This window comes from Arvicanthis niloticus, chromosome 3, assembly GCF_011762505.2.
Source record: "Arvicanthis niloticus isolate mArvNil1 chromosome 3, mArvNil1.pat.X, whole genome shotgun sequence".
NCBI lineage: Eukaryota > Metazoa > Chordata > Mammalia > Rodentia > Muridae > Arvicanthis > Arvicanthis niloticus.
Genome location: NC_047660.1, coordinates 53,441,162 through 53,453,588, shown reverse-complemented (window position 1 = coordinate 53,453,588; position 12,427 = coordinate 53,441,162). Strand labels below are relative to the sequence as shown.

General features: G+C 47.9%; 1 protein-coding gene across 1 annotated transcript in view; it reads right to left on the bottom strand.

Moving 5' to 3' along the window:
• Scara3 (scavenger receptor class A member 3) overlaps positions 1-5,728 on the bottom strand; it is a 31,052-nt gene extending 25,324 nt beyond the window's left edge. Inside the window, exon 1 of the mRNA XM_034497993.2 lies at positions 5,458-5,728. Within this exon, the coding sequence (XP_034353884.1) occupies positions 5,458-5,464 (7 nt within the window). The 5' untranslated portion in view covers positions 5,465-5,728. The remainder of the gene's footprint in view (positions 1-5,457) is intronic.
• Between the last annotated feature and the right edge of the window lie 6,699 nt (positions 5,729-12,427).

Below are 12,427 nucleotides of genomic sequence, written 5' to 3'. Positions count from 1 at the left end.
CCTTTCTAAGTAAGCACTCTTCTACTGAGCTAACTCCCCAGCCCCCACCCCCATTTTGTATCCTTAAAAAAAAATCTTTAAAAATAATTTAACTTTGGAGATTGAATCCAAAGTTTTACAAATGTCAAGCACAAGTTCTATCATGAGCCCACCCACCTCCCATTACCTTTTGTTAATTTAACTACATATAGAGCTGGTGAGATGGCTCAGTGGGTAAAGGCACTGGCTGCCAATTCTGATAATCCCGAGTTAAATCTCTGGAACCCATCTGATGGCAAAAGAGAATGAATTCCTGGGATTCCTCCTCTGCCCTCTACATGTGAGCTGTGCAATGCAGAACTATAAACCACACTGCTCACCACCCCTCCAAATAAAGTTTACAATGTAAAAATATCAAAACTGTGCAAAGCAGAGTAATACAGTAATATAGCATCTTCTGATCTGTATGGGGAGAAAGGCTGATATGCACATACAAAATTTTATGGGGTATGTCCAGCATGTCTGGCTACCTGTCAGCTCTGGGGTGTTGGATTTCCTAAGTGCTGCATTTCCCTTCTCCCTTCTGAAATTTTTGAATTTATGAACTATCCAAGTCTTCTGGATGCTTCTTCACACCTTTGACAGGATCTCCCACGCTTCCTCTATCACCTTGTTCCCACTCTTTCCCCTTTCCGTCTGTCCCTCTGTCTTCCAATTCCTGCTGGCCATCTCTTCAGGCCCAGCTTAGCTGCGCCTCCTGACACTCTCACACCGAGGCCTCTGCACCTTCATTCTCCTCAATGCAGCCCTGATGGGGTAGGTCTTGTGCAATGTGTATTCAGATACTGAGTTCTGTGCCCCAAGATCAGGTTGCAGTCTGGACACAGACATTGAATTAACCAATGTGCTGTAAGGAATGTTCCCAAATAATCTCTGATCGGGTAATAAAAGGCTAGAGCCTGTGACTGGTCCCAGTAAATGATTACATCACAGCCCAGCCTCCTTAGAGCCTTACTGATCCCCTCAACTCCCATCGCTTCCTCCACTTACCTCCATGCCTACTTCTTTGCCTGTGTTCTAAACCGTGCCTTGAGGCTCTATCATAAGTTTGCTTCTTCTTGACCTCTAACAGTAGAGATTTCCCAATATAGGATCCAGTTGTAAGAGGACGAGCCTAGTGAGGCCTGTCAAATGCATCTTTTTCTGACAAGCCCCTCAGGTTCTCCAGGAACCCTGGCATCTAACATTGGGTCAATACATTGTTCACTAAATAAAAGCATGCATTTTTACCAGTTTCTTGGACTCAGTTCTGAGAATACTATGACATGATTCTTGATTTAAGAGTTCTCAGCTTGGCGTGTGTTGAAGGTTAACACATATACAATAAATGTATTGAAAGCTCTCTTGAGTGCTAGGAAATGGACAGAGAGAAGTGTTTCTGAAACCCCATATTCTGATACCTCTCTGAGGCATCATCTAGGCTATTTGATGAGGAGACTGAGGCTGTGGAGTGCAGTGGTGAAGCCGATCTGTGCTAGACTGTGATGACCTCAACACATGTGCATGCATGCACACACATACACACATAAAGACATACACACATTTACACACACAACACACACATACACACATGCACACATACGTATACACACACATGCACAACACACACATATAAACATGCACACATACATACACACACATACACACATGCACACACACATACACACCACACACATACACACCACTCACACATACACACACATACATGACACACACAACACATACACACATACACACATGACACATACACACACATAACACATACATATGCACACATACATACCACACACACATACACACATGCATACAGAATGCACATGCACACATGCACACACACATACACATACACACATGCACACACACACATACACACAGAGGGCACAACATAACTGAATACAGATGGAATATATGCAAGAGTTCAGTGCTTTTCAGAACACCCTGGATGACAATTCTAACACCCAGACCAGCTATGGGTCATGGAAACTGCCAAGCTATCCCTCAGCACCCATTGTAAAGCAGCATGCTTTTTCCTCTTTCACTAACTAGCTCAGAGATGTGAGTCTTTTGGCCTTAAAGTTAGCCCAGATGGATAGCAGGGTAATAACACTCTGTGATGGTTTTGAGCTGATCTCTGTGGCTCCTGAATCAGTTGGTGACTCTTTTCACCTTTGGGCAGTTTGCTCCTTGTTTTTGACCCTAGCTCCTTTCTGAGTCTAGAGGTCTGGGGATAGAGGGTACAGCCTGCAGCTTCATGAATAAACAACCTTTTCCAAGGCTAGCTGAGGAGTGGCCTCCACAGTGCAGATCAGTTCTCAGCCTTTTGGCCAAAATCCAATGCCAATCACAGGACTGTGTTTTTGTTTTACTAATTTATTTTTCTTTCATGTTACACATGTAGACAAAGCAGCCCACGTGTAGGCCTGTGCACCATGTATGTGCTTGGTACATGCAGTGGACAGAAGAGGGCATCAAATGTCCTGGACATGGAGTTACAGACAGCTGTGAGTCACCATGTGGTGGTAGGAATCAAACCCTGGTACTCTGGAAGAGCAGCCATCATTCTTAATGGCTGAACTGTCTCTCCAGCCACACAGACTGAGTTTTTGCAGCCTTATTCCCTCCCTGCCTGCCCTTGCTCTGTGTTTCCCCGATCCTCTCTCAGTTTGGGGGAATGGCTTGCTCCTCTAGTACTGGGGAGTGGTGGAGCCTGGCTCTGAGGGACAGAGATCCACACCAAACACATACTTCCCACCACCATTCAGCACAGCACGTCTGCTCACCAAGTGGTACTGGGGCCCACAGCTCCCCGTCCTCAGGGAGCACTAGTGAGGAGCATGGAGATTCCAGAGATGGAAATGACAGAACCAGAACTGGTGAACTCATGTGGGTTGCAGATTTGGTGGCTTGTTTCCACCTTTACTGCCAGCCAGGCTACTTCTGGAGACTCTGGGAGAGCTTTCCTTTTAAGCCCTGTCACAGGTGGCTGTTAATGGCTCACAAGTCAGTGGGAAACTCTGAGGTGGGCTTGTCACCAAGAGACTGGTGGCAGCTGTTTTGCTCCTAGGCTTATGTGTGAGAGAGGCCAGGTGCCAGCTGGGAGGCCCAGCCAGCCACTGTCAGGCAGGGGCCCCCTCTCCATCCACCCTCAGCAGAAACATCTTGACGGCCAGAGCAGGGACCTGACACTGGGGTGCCCAACAGGCCTGTCTTCTGGTTTAAATTCTATCCTCAACATTGCTCCCTCTCTCCACAAAACATCACATCACTGTTTGCCTTGAGCAGGGAACTGTGTTTTGTTTGCCAGCAGATGTAATTGGAAGATTGGTGAGGCCTTGGAGGAGCCAGAAAAGCCAGCCTCCCTTGGGGAAGGGCCTCTTTGGAAAGTGTACCCTCCTCCCCCTCAGGGCTGAGGGGCACCATGCTTTTCACACTCCCGTGAGAAAAAGCTTCCCTCTGAAGATCCCAAAGGCTGAATATTTGCTGTTCTGATCTACCCTGCTCTTTCCATCTTAGGAGATGGTGGAGGCCCTTTCTGACTGCTGGGGAGAGGGGCATGCTGGGAGTCCATCATTTTCTCCCCAGCAGCTCTGCCACTCCTTGAGGTCCTGGGGTAGCACAGGAAATCACTGGGGTTTTCTGAAGAGCTACCCTGAGGTTTGTGGAGGGAAGTTTTCCTGGAATCTGGGGGAAGCAGCAAGATGGGAAAGAGCAGGAGTGAGCAGGCAGGAGCCATAATTGCCTCCGTTCTGTCTTGGGGACATCCTAAGACCTGTCCATCCGCACGAGCTCTTGTCCCCAGCTCAGGCTTCCAGGCCCACCTTTGCCTCTTTGTATTTTATCTGCAGTGGGATCAGTCAAAGCACTCTGAAAAGTGTAGCATCTTAGCATCATCTGCAAGGTTCAGGGCAGCCTGTGGCCCTGTGAACTACAATCATATGTGTCCTCTGTAGGTTCAAGAAATGGCCTGTCCCAGGACTACAGACAGGAGGACAGAACTTCAGGGATCCAGCAGCTAGAAGCAGGGACCCATGGGCGAGGCTCCTTCTCATCTGCCAAGGGAACACCCCAGGGCTGGTTTTAACTGCTTGGTTCACCCTGGTCAACCTTGGACCCTGCAAGGTCATCGGAAAGCATGGGCAGAAGGTGCCAGAAGCCAGAGGGAAGGAAACAGAAAGGCGTTGGTCTCTTCTGAACCAGAGGGAGGACAGAGCCAGGGCTCTAGACCCTTTGGCTGGCAATGAGTTGTAACAGGTTGTTATTCCATTTTTACTAGCTACGGAATTCCTGGGACTCAATGCGAAATGAAAGAGGCGGAGGGAAGAATCCTTGTTTAAAACATTATGCATTTCAAGATACCATCAGTGGCACCATCATGGGACCAAGTGTGGGTCCTATGGGAGTACTGAACATGCAGCACGTGGACCGTGTCAGAGATTTGTCTGTGAGGCCCTTTCTTCTTGAATACCCAATCCTTGGATACCAAAGAGACAAATTATCACTGTTCCAGTTGAAGTAGGCTTGGCAAGTGGGTCCTGATCTCCTGTCACAAAAATCCCTTCTCAGCAACACAAAAGAATATGTGGAGCCCTGAACACCATCCCAAAGGTCTTCTTAGGAAGTTCTTAGGTGGTGACGTTCATTCTCCCTGTAGGAACCCAAGCATCCCCTGGGCGGCTAGGGGAGTGTTACCAAAAGGCACCAGAGAGAGTACCCCAAACCTCATGACCTGGAAGGGAGCTCTCCAGGACCCAGGAGGAGCAGCTTGGAATCAAGAAGGGTTTTTACTTCCATTCCAAGTCTGTCTGGTCCTCAGGGATTGTTCAGTTGCTCTGTTCCCAAGTCAGAGATCAGGGAGTGTCAGACAGGGTTCAGACGTGAGGAAGGGAAGGAAGGACTCAGTGGTGCTCTGATTGTTATGATTGTCTTGAGGGGAAGGGGACAGAGTTGGTGGAAGAGATGCAGCTTACACCGGGGTATGGTCTGCGGGAGCCTCTGGCATGGAACCTCAGCTGCTATCCACACCAAGCATCCTTAAGTGCTCACTGGGGAACCGGATCAGAATCTTCTCTGGACTTTAAGTTTGTTTTGAGGGGTGAGCAATGGCGGTGAGGCTGGCGTTGCAAGGGCCCTGTGTGATGGTTCACCATTCCTCTCTTCTCTTTCCCTCTTTACTCTTTCCCAGGACTTAGGGCTCTTCCTGCCCCCCTCCCACCCCAACCCCTTCCTCCTCACTACCTCTTCAGAGATGGTTTAAAGAAAAGAAAAAAAAAAAAAGGGCAGGAGCTCTGACCTGCAATATCTACCCTAGCTCTGGGGACTTTCAGCTCTCCTGCAGCCCAGGCGCCGGGGTGCCCCGGCCCGGCCCGGGTCTTGGGAGGAAGGATGGGTGTTCTCTATGCTCTCAGGGAGTCTGCTTACCTTTCATGGTCCCTTCTGCGCGGGCCTCTGCAGGGCCCCGCGGTGCTCGAGTAGCCTTGGATGGAGCGGGAAGCCGGGGTCGTCCCCAGGCACGGACCGCCGCCCCTAGGTGCGGCCCGCGGGTCTGGGGCTTGCGTGGGGACACATGCGGCGCTGTGCCACTGCTCAGGCGGCGTAGCAGAAGGAAGATCCCGGGGGTCGCAGGCTGGGGACGCCACGCTGCCCGCCGGAGCCCGGCGAGCTGTGTTGCCCCGCGCCCGCAGTCCTGGCCTCGCGCGCATCCCTCCCTCCGCCTCCCGCCCTCCCTCGTCGTCACCGCTTGGGCCCCGGCCCAGATCAACTTCCTTGATATTTTCAAAACTGCCGCTCCCGGGGCCCTTTGTGCCCCTGGTGCGTGGCGATGGGTGCGCGGGAGGGTTCGCCACCCCGGGGGATAGAGTGGTTACCATTGTGATGGGCGGAGACTGGGACCCTGGATTTGAGCCCTGCATAGTTCCCTTCCCCATCTATAAAGCAGAGACACCGGGAGGAGCAAGAATTCTTGGGCATCAGCCTTCTGCCAACTGTTGGTTGTGCTCTGGTCTGTGCTCTCCACATCCTTACACCTCTGCACTGCAAACCTCCTCTTCCCTGGGTCGGGTCGACTCTAGTTGACACTTCTTGCTTACTATTGTCCTGCCACTGCCCAGCTCAGCAATGTTGAATTTCTTGTCTGCAAGGGAGAACTGGGCCCTGCTACATGTGACTGGGCCACTGGTGTAAAGGACGCTAGAGGGAAAACCACCTCAGACATGAAGTCGACTCTTGTCATAAAACCCCCTTGGTGTGCCATTTTGCATTAAGGGAGCCTATGTTAATCACACATCCAACGGGTCTGTCAGGTCACCTCCCAACTTCCAGATTCTGCCCTAAGTTCTGGGAGAAGTCGAGGAACACTCATGAGTAAGGACCAGAAAGCCAGCGGTTAAGCAACAGCACAGACATGTGCCGTACATTATTGACAGCGAAGAGCAGGAACTCCAGAGCAGGGACGACCCAGCCTGGCCTCCTGGCTGAAGAATGGAGACTGGAGACCATGGAGACTGGTGGTAACATCAAGATTAACACTAAGGAAGCCAATTGGTGGAGGAGAGCTGCCCCCCCCCCCCATTCCTCACACCCCTATCCCCCCTATCCCTCCACCCCCCCATCCCCCCATCCCCTGACCACCATCTGGGCATCCCCGACACAGGGAGAAATTGTGTTGTGTAAATGATCTCCTGGTCCAACACTTTTGGGGTATTTCCCTCAGCTTACTACTTCACTCTCATCCTTGGTGGGTGGGGTTGGGGGCTTTTCCTTTTTTTTTTTTTTTTTTTTTTTTTTTTTTTTTTTTTTTTTTTTTTTTTTTTTTTGCTCTATTTTTAACATGTGTCCAGTTGCTGTTCTTTACTGCCTCCGGACTCACACCCACCCCTGTAACACTCTGATTACTAACAGCCCTGCTGTCGCCTCTGCCCCTGCATGTCTCCCTCAGTTAAGGCTGGAGTAAAGCTCTGAGGGGGGCTGGGGGAGGTATGGGAAGGAAGAGACTGCTATTCATCCTGCAGACCAGGGAGAGCAAAGCTCTGTTGCCTGAAGTCTGCTTGCCCTTGCCCTGGGAAGTTCACAGTTTGCTAAATGTGTACCCCCAACTATATCAGCAGAAACTCACACTACCTGGAGGAAGGGAGGCCCGGGCACTAAGTCTGCCGCATGAGTCTGGGTTTCTGAGAATCAGAGCCTGTATCCTGGGCACTTCTTTGGAAGCACCAAGTAGACATTCATATCCATCAGCTCATCTTGGTGGTTGCCCATTTACTGACTTGTTTAACCGTCCATATTAGTTAATTCCTTGTTGCTGTGACAAAATAGAGGTAAAACAGTTTAAGGAGAAAGGGGGGTTTGTTCGGGCTCCTGGGTTGGGTTTACCACAGAGAGGTAAAGAGCAGTGGCTTCTCCAGTTGTGGCCACTGGAAGGCGAGGTATCTGGTCATTGGAGGCATCACATCACATCACATGTAAGCATTGTGTCAACCATCCAGAAGCAGGGAGAAGCACCGGATGCTGGTGTTTAGCCCAGCTTCTCTTTCTTTCCCTTTTTGTTCCATCCAGGGTCCCAGGCCCTGGAATGGTGCCATTCACATTAAAGGTGATTCTTCTGACCTCAGTTAAACCTCTCTGGAAGCACCCTTACAGACACTCACAGAAGTTTGATTCCTAGATGATTCTAGGTCCTGTCGAATTGACAAGACGGACCTCACACTCAGCAATCCTGTGAAGTAAACACCACCATTGTCTCCAGTTTTTCAGACAGAGATTAAATAAGCATGGAAAGGCTTAACTATGGTATATTTAGCTTGCTAGTAAAGTGGGAATGGTGGGATTTGAACCTGGACAGGTTAAATCCAATACTTGTTAAAGTATTGTGGAATGTGCTTAGATATTTGTGGATGGAATGAGTTTTCAAAGGAGCCCTTCATTTTATCCATGTTTTCTGTATCTGGTAGGGGGATGGCCTCACCCTTGCATGAGGGAGCAGAGAACCTCTCCCAGGGCCTTTCTGGGTCTGAGGATATTTACATCCTGGATATTGTTCTTATCATACAAGGACCCTCATTACCCCGAGAGCTGATGCATCTAGTTGCAGATGGACCCTGGGTGAGCACAGAAAGACAAGGGTCAGCCCTTCGGATGCAGAAGATATTCTATGCTCCAAAAGAACTCTGGGGAGGAGAACTCAGCTTTGTGGGTGATGAGGAGTGAGCAGAGAGTAGGAGCTGAAGATCTGTGTGGTCCAGAGTGAGAAAAAGGAAACTTGGCATGAATAGAGCCTTGTCACAAAGCAAGAGGGAAACGTGGGGTCTAATAGAGTCTACACCAGCCTTTGAGTGACCACTTTCTACCCACAACTAGAGAGGTGCTTCCTGGTTAGCTGGAACGCCTCCCACCAGAGATGAAGCATCAAAGTCATCGGGAAATGGTGAAAGACCAGAGGCGAGAGCAGAGGCTTACAGTAGCTAGAGAGGGTGGGGGAAGTGTTTGGTACCATTTTCACTCTAGCTGTGGGAGGCAGAGGATGAAGTGTATGTACACACACACACACACACACACACACACACACACACACACACACACACACAGAGGCCATGCCTGCATTGAAAATCAAAGGAGATGGCTAAAGGTAAAAGAACTCTCCAGGGAGAAATATGAGCATGATGGCAGATGTGCAAGGGATTTATGAAGATGGGGTGGGGGAAAATGGGACCAGCGCCTGGGGGGGGGGGGGCAGCGCCCTGAGAAGTATTTCGAAGTCCCTGCTTTCAAGTCTTTCAGGGAGTTCAACAGGCTCCAGATTTCTTCTGCTTGAGGCAAAAATCTATCCTCAGTTTTCCGGCAAGCTTCTGTGCTCCTCGGCCACCTCTGGTTCACCATGTCCCCAGTGCTCACCCCTCTCTTGCACACACACACCCCACCCTACACTGGGGAGGGGTGCTCTGGCAGCATTTCCACTTTTCCTGCTACCTGACAAGGAAGCTTCACCGGTCAGAAGTCTCTCCTTTCCTCCTGATTACCAAACAGCAGTGTTTGCATACCCACAGCCTCTGACTTGTGCAATGAACACTGTCAATGGATGCTACTCAGAGTTCTGCAGAGAACCAACAGGATGCACATCTAGCTGCGCCCCCCACCCCACCCCCATGCTCAGGGAATGAGTCCCCAGATCCTCTGTGGATGCCTGAAACCGTTGACAACACAAACCACAGGTATACTATGTTCGTTCCTAAACATAGACTTATGATAAAGCTTAGCTCACATAGTAAAAGACTAACAATAAGTACAGTAAGGTGGAACAAATATTAAAAATGTTGTGTTTAAAGTTATGTGAGTGTGGCCAGTTCGGCTCAAGGTATCTGATCACACTGTGTGTGCACTAATGGGTATGTAAGACGCCACGGATGTGCTGGACAAAGGCCTGAGAGTGTAAAAATGCCATAAAGATCTCTAGTCTGTTAACTAAAAGCAAATAATAACAATAATAATTTAAGATTCTTGCAGATATATTATACACCTTGTTGGTATCAGACTTTAAACCCAGTGACATAACATCTAGGTGACGCCCCACATAGTTGCCAAGGCAACTGCCATACATTCCCAGAATCCACCTGGCTACCTCCTACCTTTACCTGAGAGAGGCTACGTCACCACCCATATAAATAGGCAGGGCCCCTGACCTCTCTCTCTCCTTCCTCTTCTTCTTGCCCCCACCTTTGCCCTATCTCCTGAATAAACCTCACTTGGAACTGTTTGGTCTGGTGTGGTCTGTCCTGAGCTGTGCATGGAAAACATCACCCCTAAATAAGAGAGGAGGTTATAAAAATGTAACTATCTCCAAAATAAAGTGTAGACTAAGTGTAATTACAATTATCTCTTTTTCAACTGGGCAATGACATTTTTAAATTCATACAACAATTCCATATGGAAGAACTAAAAAAACATTTTAAAGGAAATTAAAACAATGTATTACACACACACACACATGCACACACGCATGCACGCGTGCTCGCGCGTGCACACACACACACACACACATACACACACACACACACACACACACACACACGCACACAAAAACAGAGACAAGGCAGAGGTCAGGTTAGGTCAGATTCGTTCTGAAGCTGGAGACAAGTGGATGTTCATGGTCTGTGCTGCTGCCAGAAGCCACATGGAAATCTAACATCCGTGCTTCCACTGACTGTGAAGCTCAAGAAAGCTATCAATGACTGTGGACACACAATTGAGGAAACGAAGCCAAAAGGCTTTTGTGACAACCCCTACCTCCCCAAAGTAATATCCTAGAGAGGAAACCATCAAGGAGAATTTTAAAAACAAAACAAAACTAACAACAAATAAACAAAACCCTGGGATGGGGGGGCACGGGCAGAGAATCACTCAGTTCCTCTGGAAAGGCTGGACACTAGGAGTTTACACAATGCTTTAGTGAGTTTATGGACAACACAAAATTGACTTCATTTCTCTTCCTCCTCTTCCTCTTCTTCCTTCTCCTCCTCCCTATCCTCCTTCTCCTTCTGTGTGTGTGTTCATGCCATGGGAAGGGAGGGCAGATACCGGGAGGACAGGGAAGTATGATTGAGGTACACGACCAACATAAGATTCCCAAAAAGCAATAAAAATATTATGTTAAATAAAAAATCGAGCGAGCTTGAGCCCTGGCCTTTAGCTCTCTGCTTCATGACTGGGGATATAAAATTGCTTTAAGTTGCCGTTGCTGTGACTTCACCACACAATAGACCATACCCTCAAGCTGTGAGCAAAGCAAGCCCTTTCTCCCTTAAGTTGCTTTTGGCAGAGTATTTTACCATAGCAAATGGAAAAGTGACAACAACAGTTTCTCTGATAATAATGTTACATATTAGGTGACTAGTCTAGAATAAATAAAACTAGTCCACTCCCTCATCCCCACCCCAACTCCCACCATACACACTCATACACAAAGAGCCAGATTAAAATATTTCATTTTGGTTAGATATATGGAAATACAGTAATAACACAGTAGAAGTGGAATGAGAATGTGCGGAATAGCTTTGAGCAGAAGGAAGAAATTCTCAAACAAAACAGGAAGCCCAGAGACTAAAGGAAAAGATAAACACATTGACTTGCATAAAAATTTGAAAAAGAGTCCACAACCAAAGGAAAAAACAAATAAATGACAGCTTGCTGGAAAGGGGGCTGAAGCTATGGCTCGGGGTTATAAGCACTTGCTGCTCTTCTTAATTCAAGTTTGGATCACAGAACTCATGACAAGCAGCTGACAACCACCCAGACATCCAGCTCCAGGGCCCCTGACACCCTCTTCCACCTCTGTAGGTACACAAAACACACTCAAACGCATAAGACAAGTAAATAAAAATTAAAAATAATTTTTAAAAGAAAGAAAATTTAGAACACACAGAAGATTATTTTCTTTGTTTATTCAAAACCCTTAAAATTGGTAGAAAAACACAAATAACTTATTCAAATAAATGGACAGCCAAGAAACAGAAAATGCCTGCCTCTTTGTCTGTTTCTATCTCTCTGTTTGTCTGTTTCTCTGTCTCTATCTCTGTCTCTGTCTGTTTCTCTGTCTCTGTCTCTGTCTCTGTCTGTCTCTGTCTCTGTCTCTGTCTGTCTCTGTCTCTGTCTCTGTCTCTGTCTCTGTCTCTCTCTCTCTCTCTCTCTCTCTCTCTCTCTCTCTGTTTTTTCCTTGAGGCAAGGCTTCATTCAAAAGCCCAGGCTGGCCTGAAATTCATAATACTAGTAGGCACCACTACTCTTGGTAGAAGATACTAGTTTTCAGCTGGCCAAACTGGCACATCCAAAGGACATTATTTCTCATGATGGTCACGTGGAAAGGGGCATTCTTAGAGAAGCTAAAGTCACAGAAATTCTTGGGGGAAAGTAAACAGACAATGCTTCTGAGCCTTAAGAACGAGCCCTCTCCAGTGGTAAAGTACTTGATATCTAAGCAAAAGGGCCAGAGTTTGAATGCCCAGAACCCACATCTGGATGTGGTCATGCCCATCTGAAGACAGGAGTGGATAGCCTAGTGTATATATCAGGAACCAAGAGATCTAGCCTCAAACAAGGTGAGGATTGACACCCACTCATGTGTTATGGCACACAAACAACAACTCCTACACACACGTGAGTGCATGCACACACTTCACACATGGAGATTAAAAAGCAAAACAAAAAGAAAGAATGAGCTGTCTGCTTTGTCTGTTAGTATCTTTCACCTTACTGGAAGCGATAAGGGCATCAAAAAAATTCAGAGATACCTAGAAGGTCAGGAGTTTTTACATTACTTAGACCAGTAGTTCTCAATTTGCTGGTCATGACCCCTTTGGGCATCACATATCAGATATTCTGCATATTAGATATTTACATCATG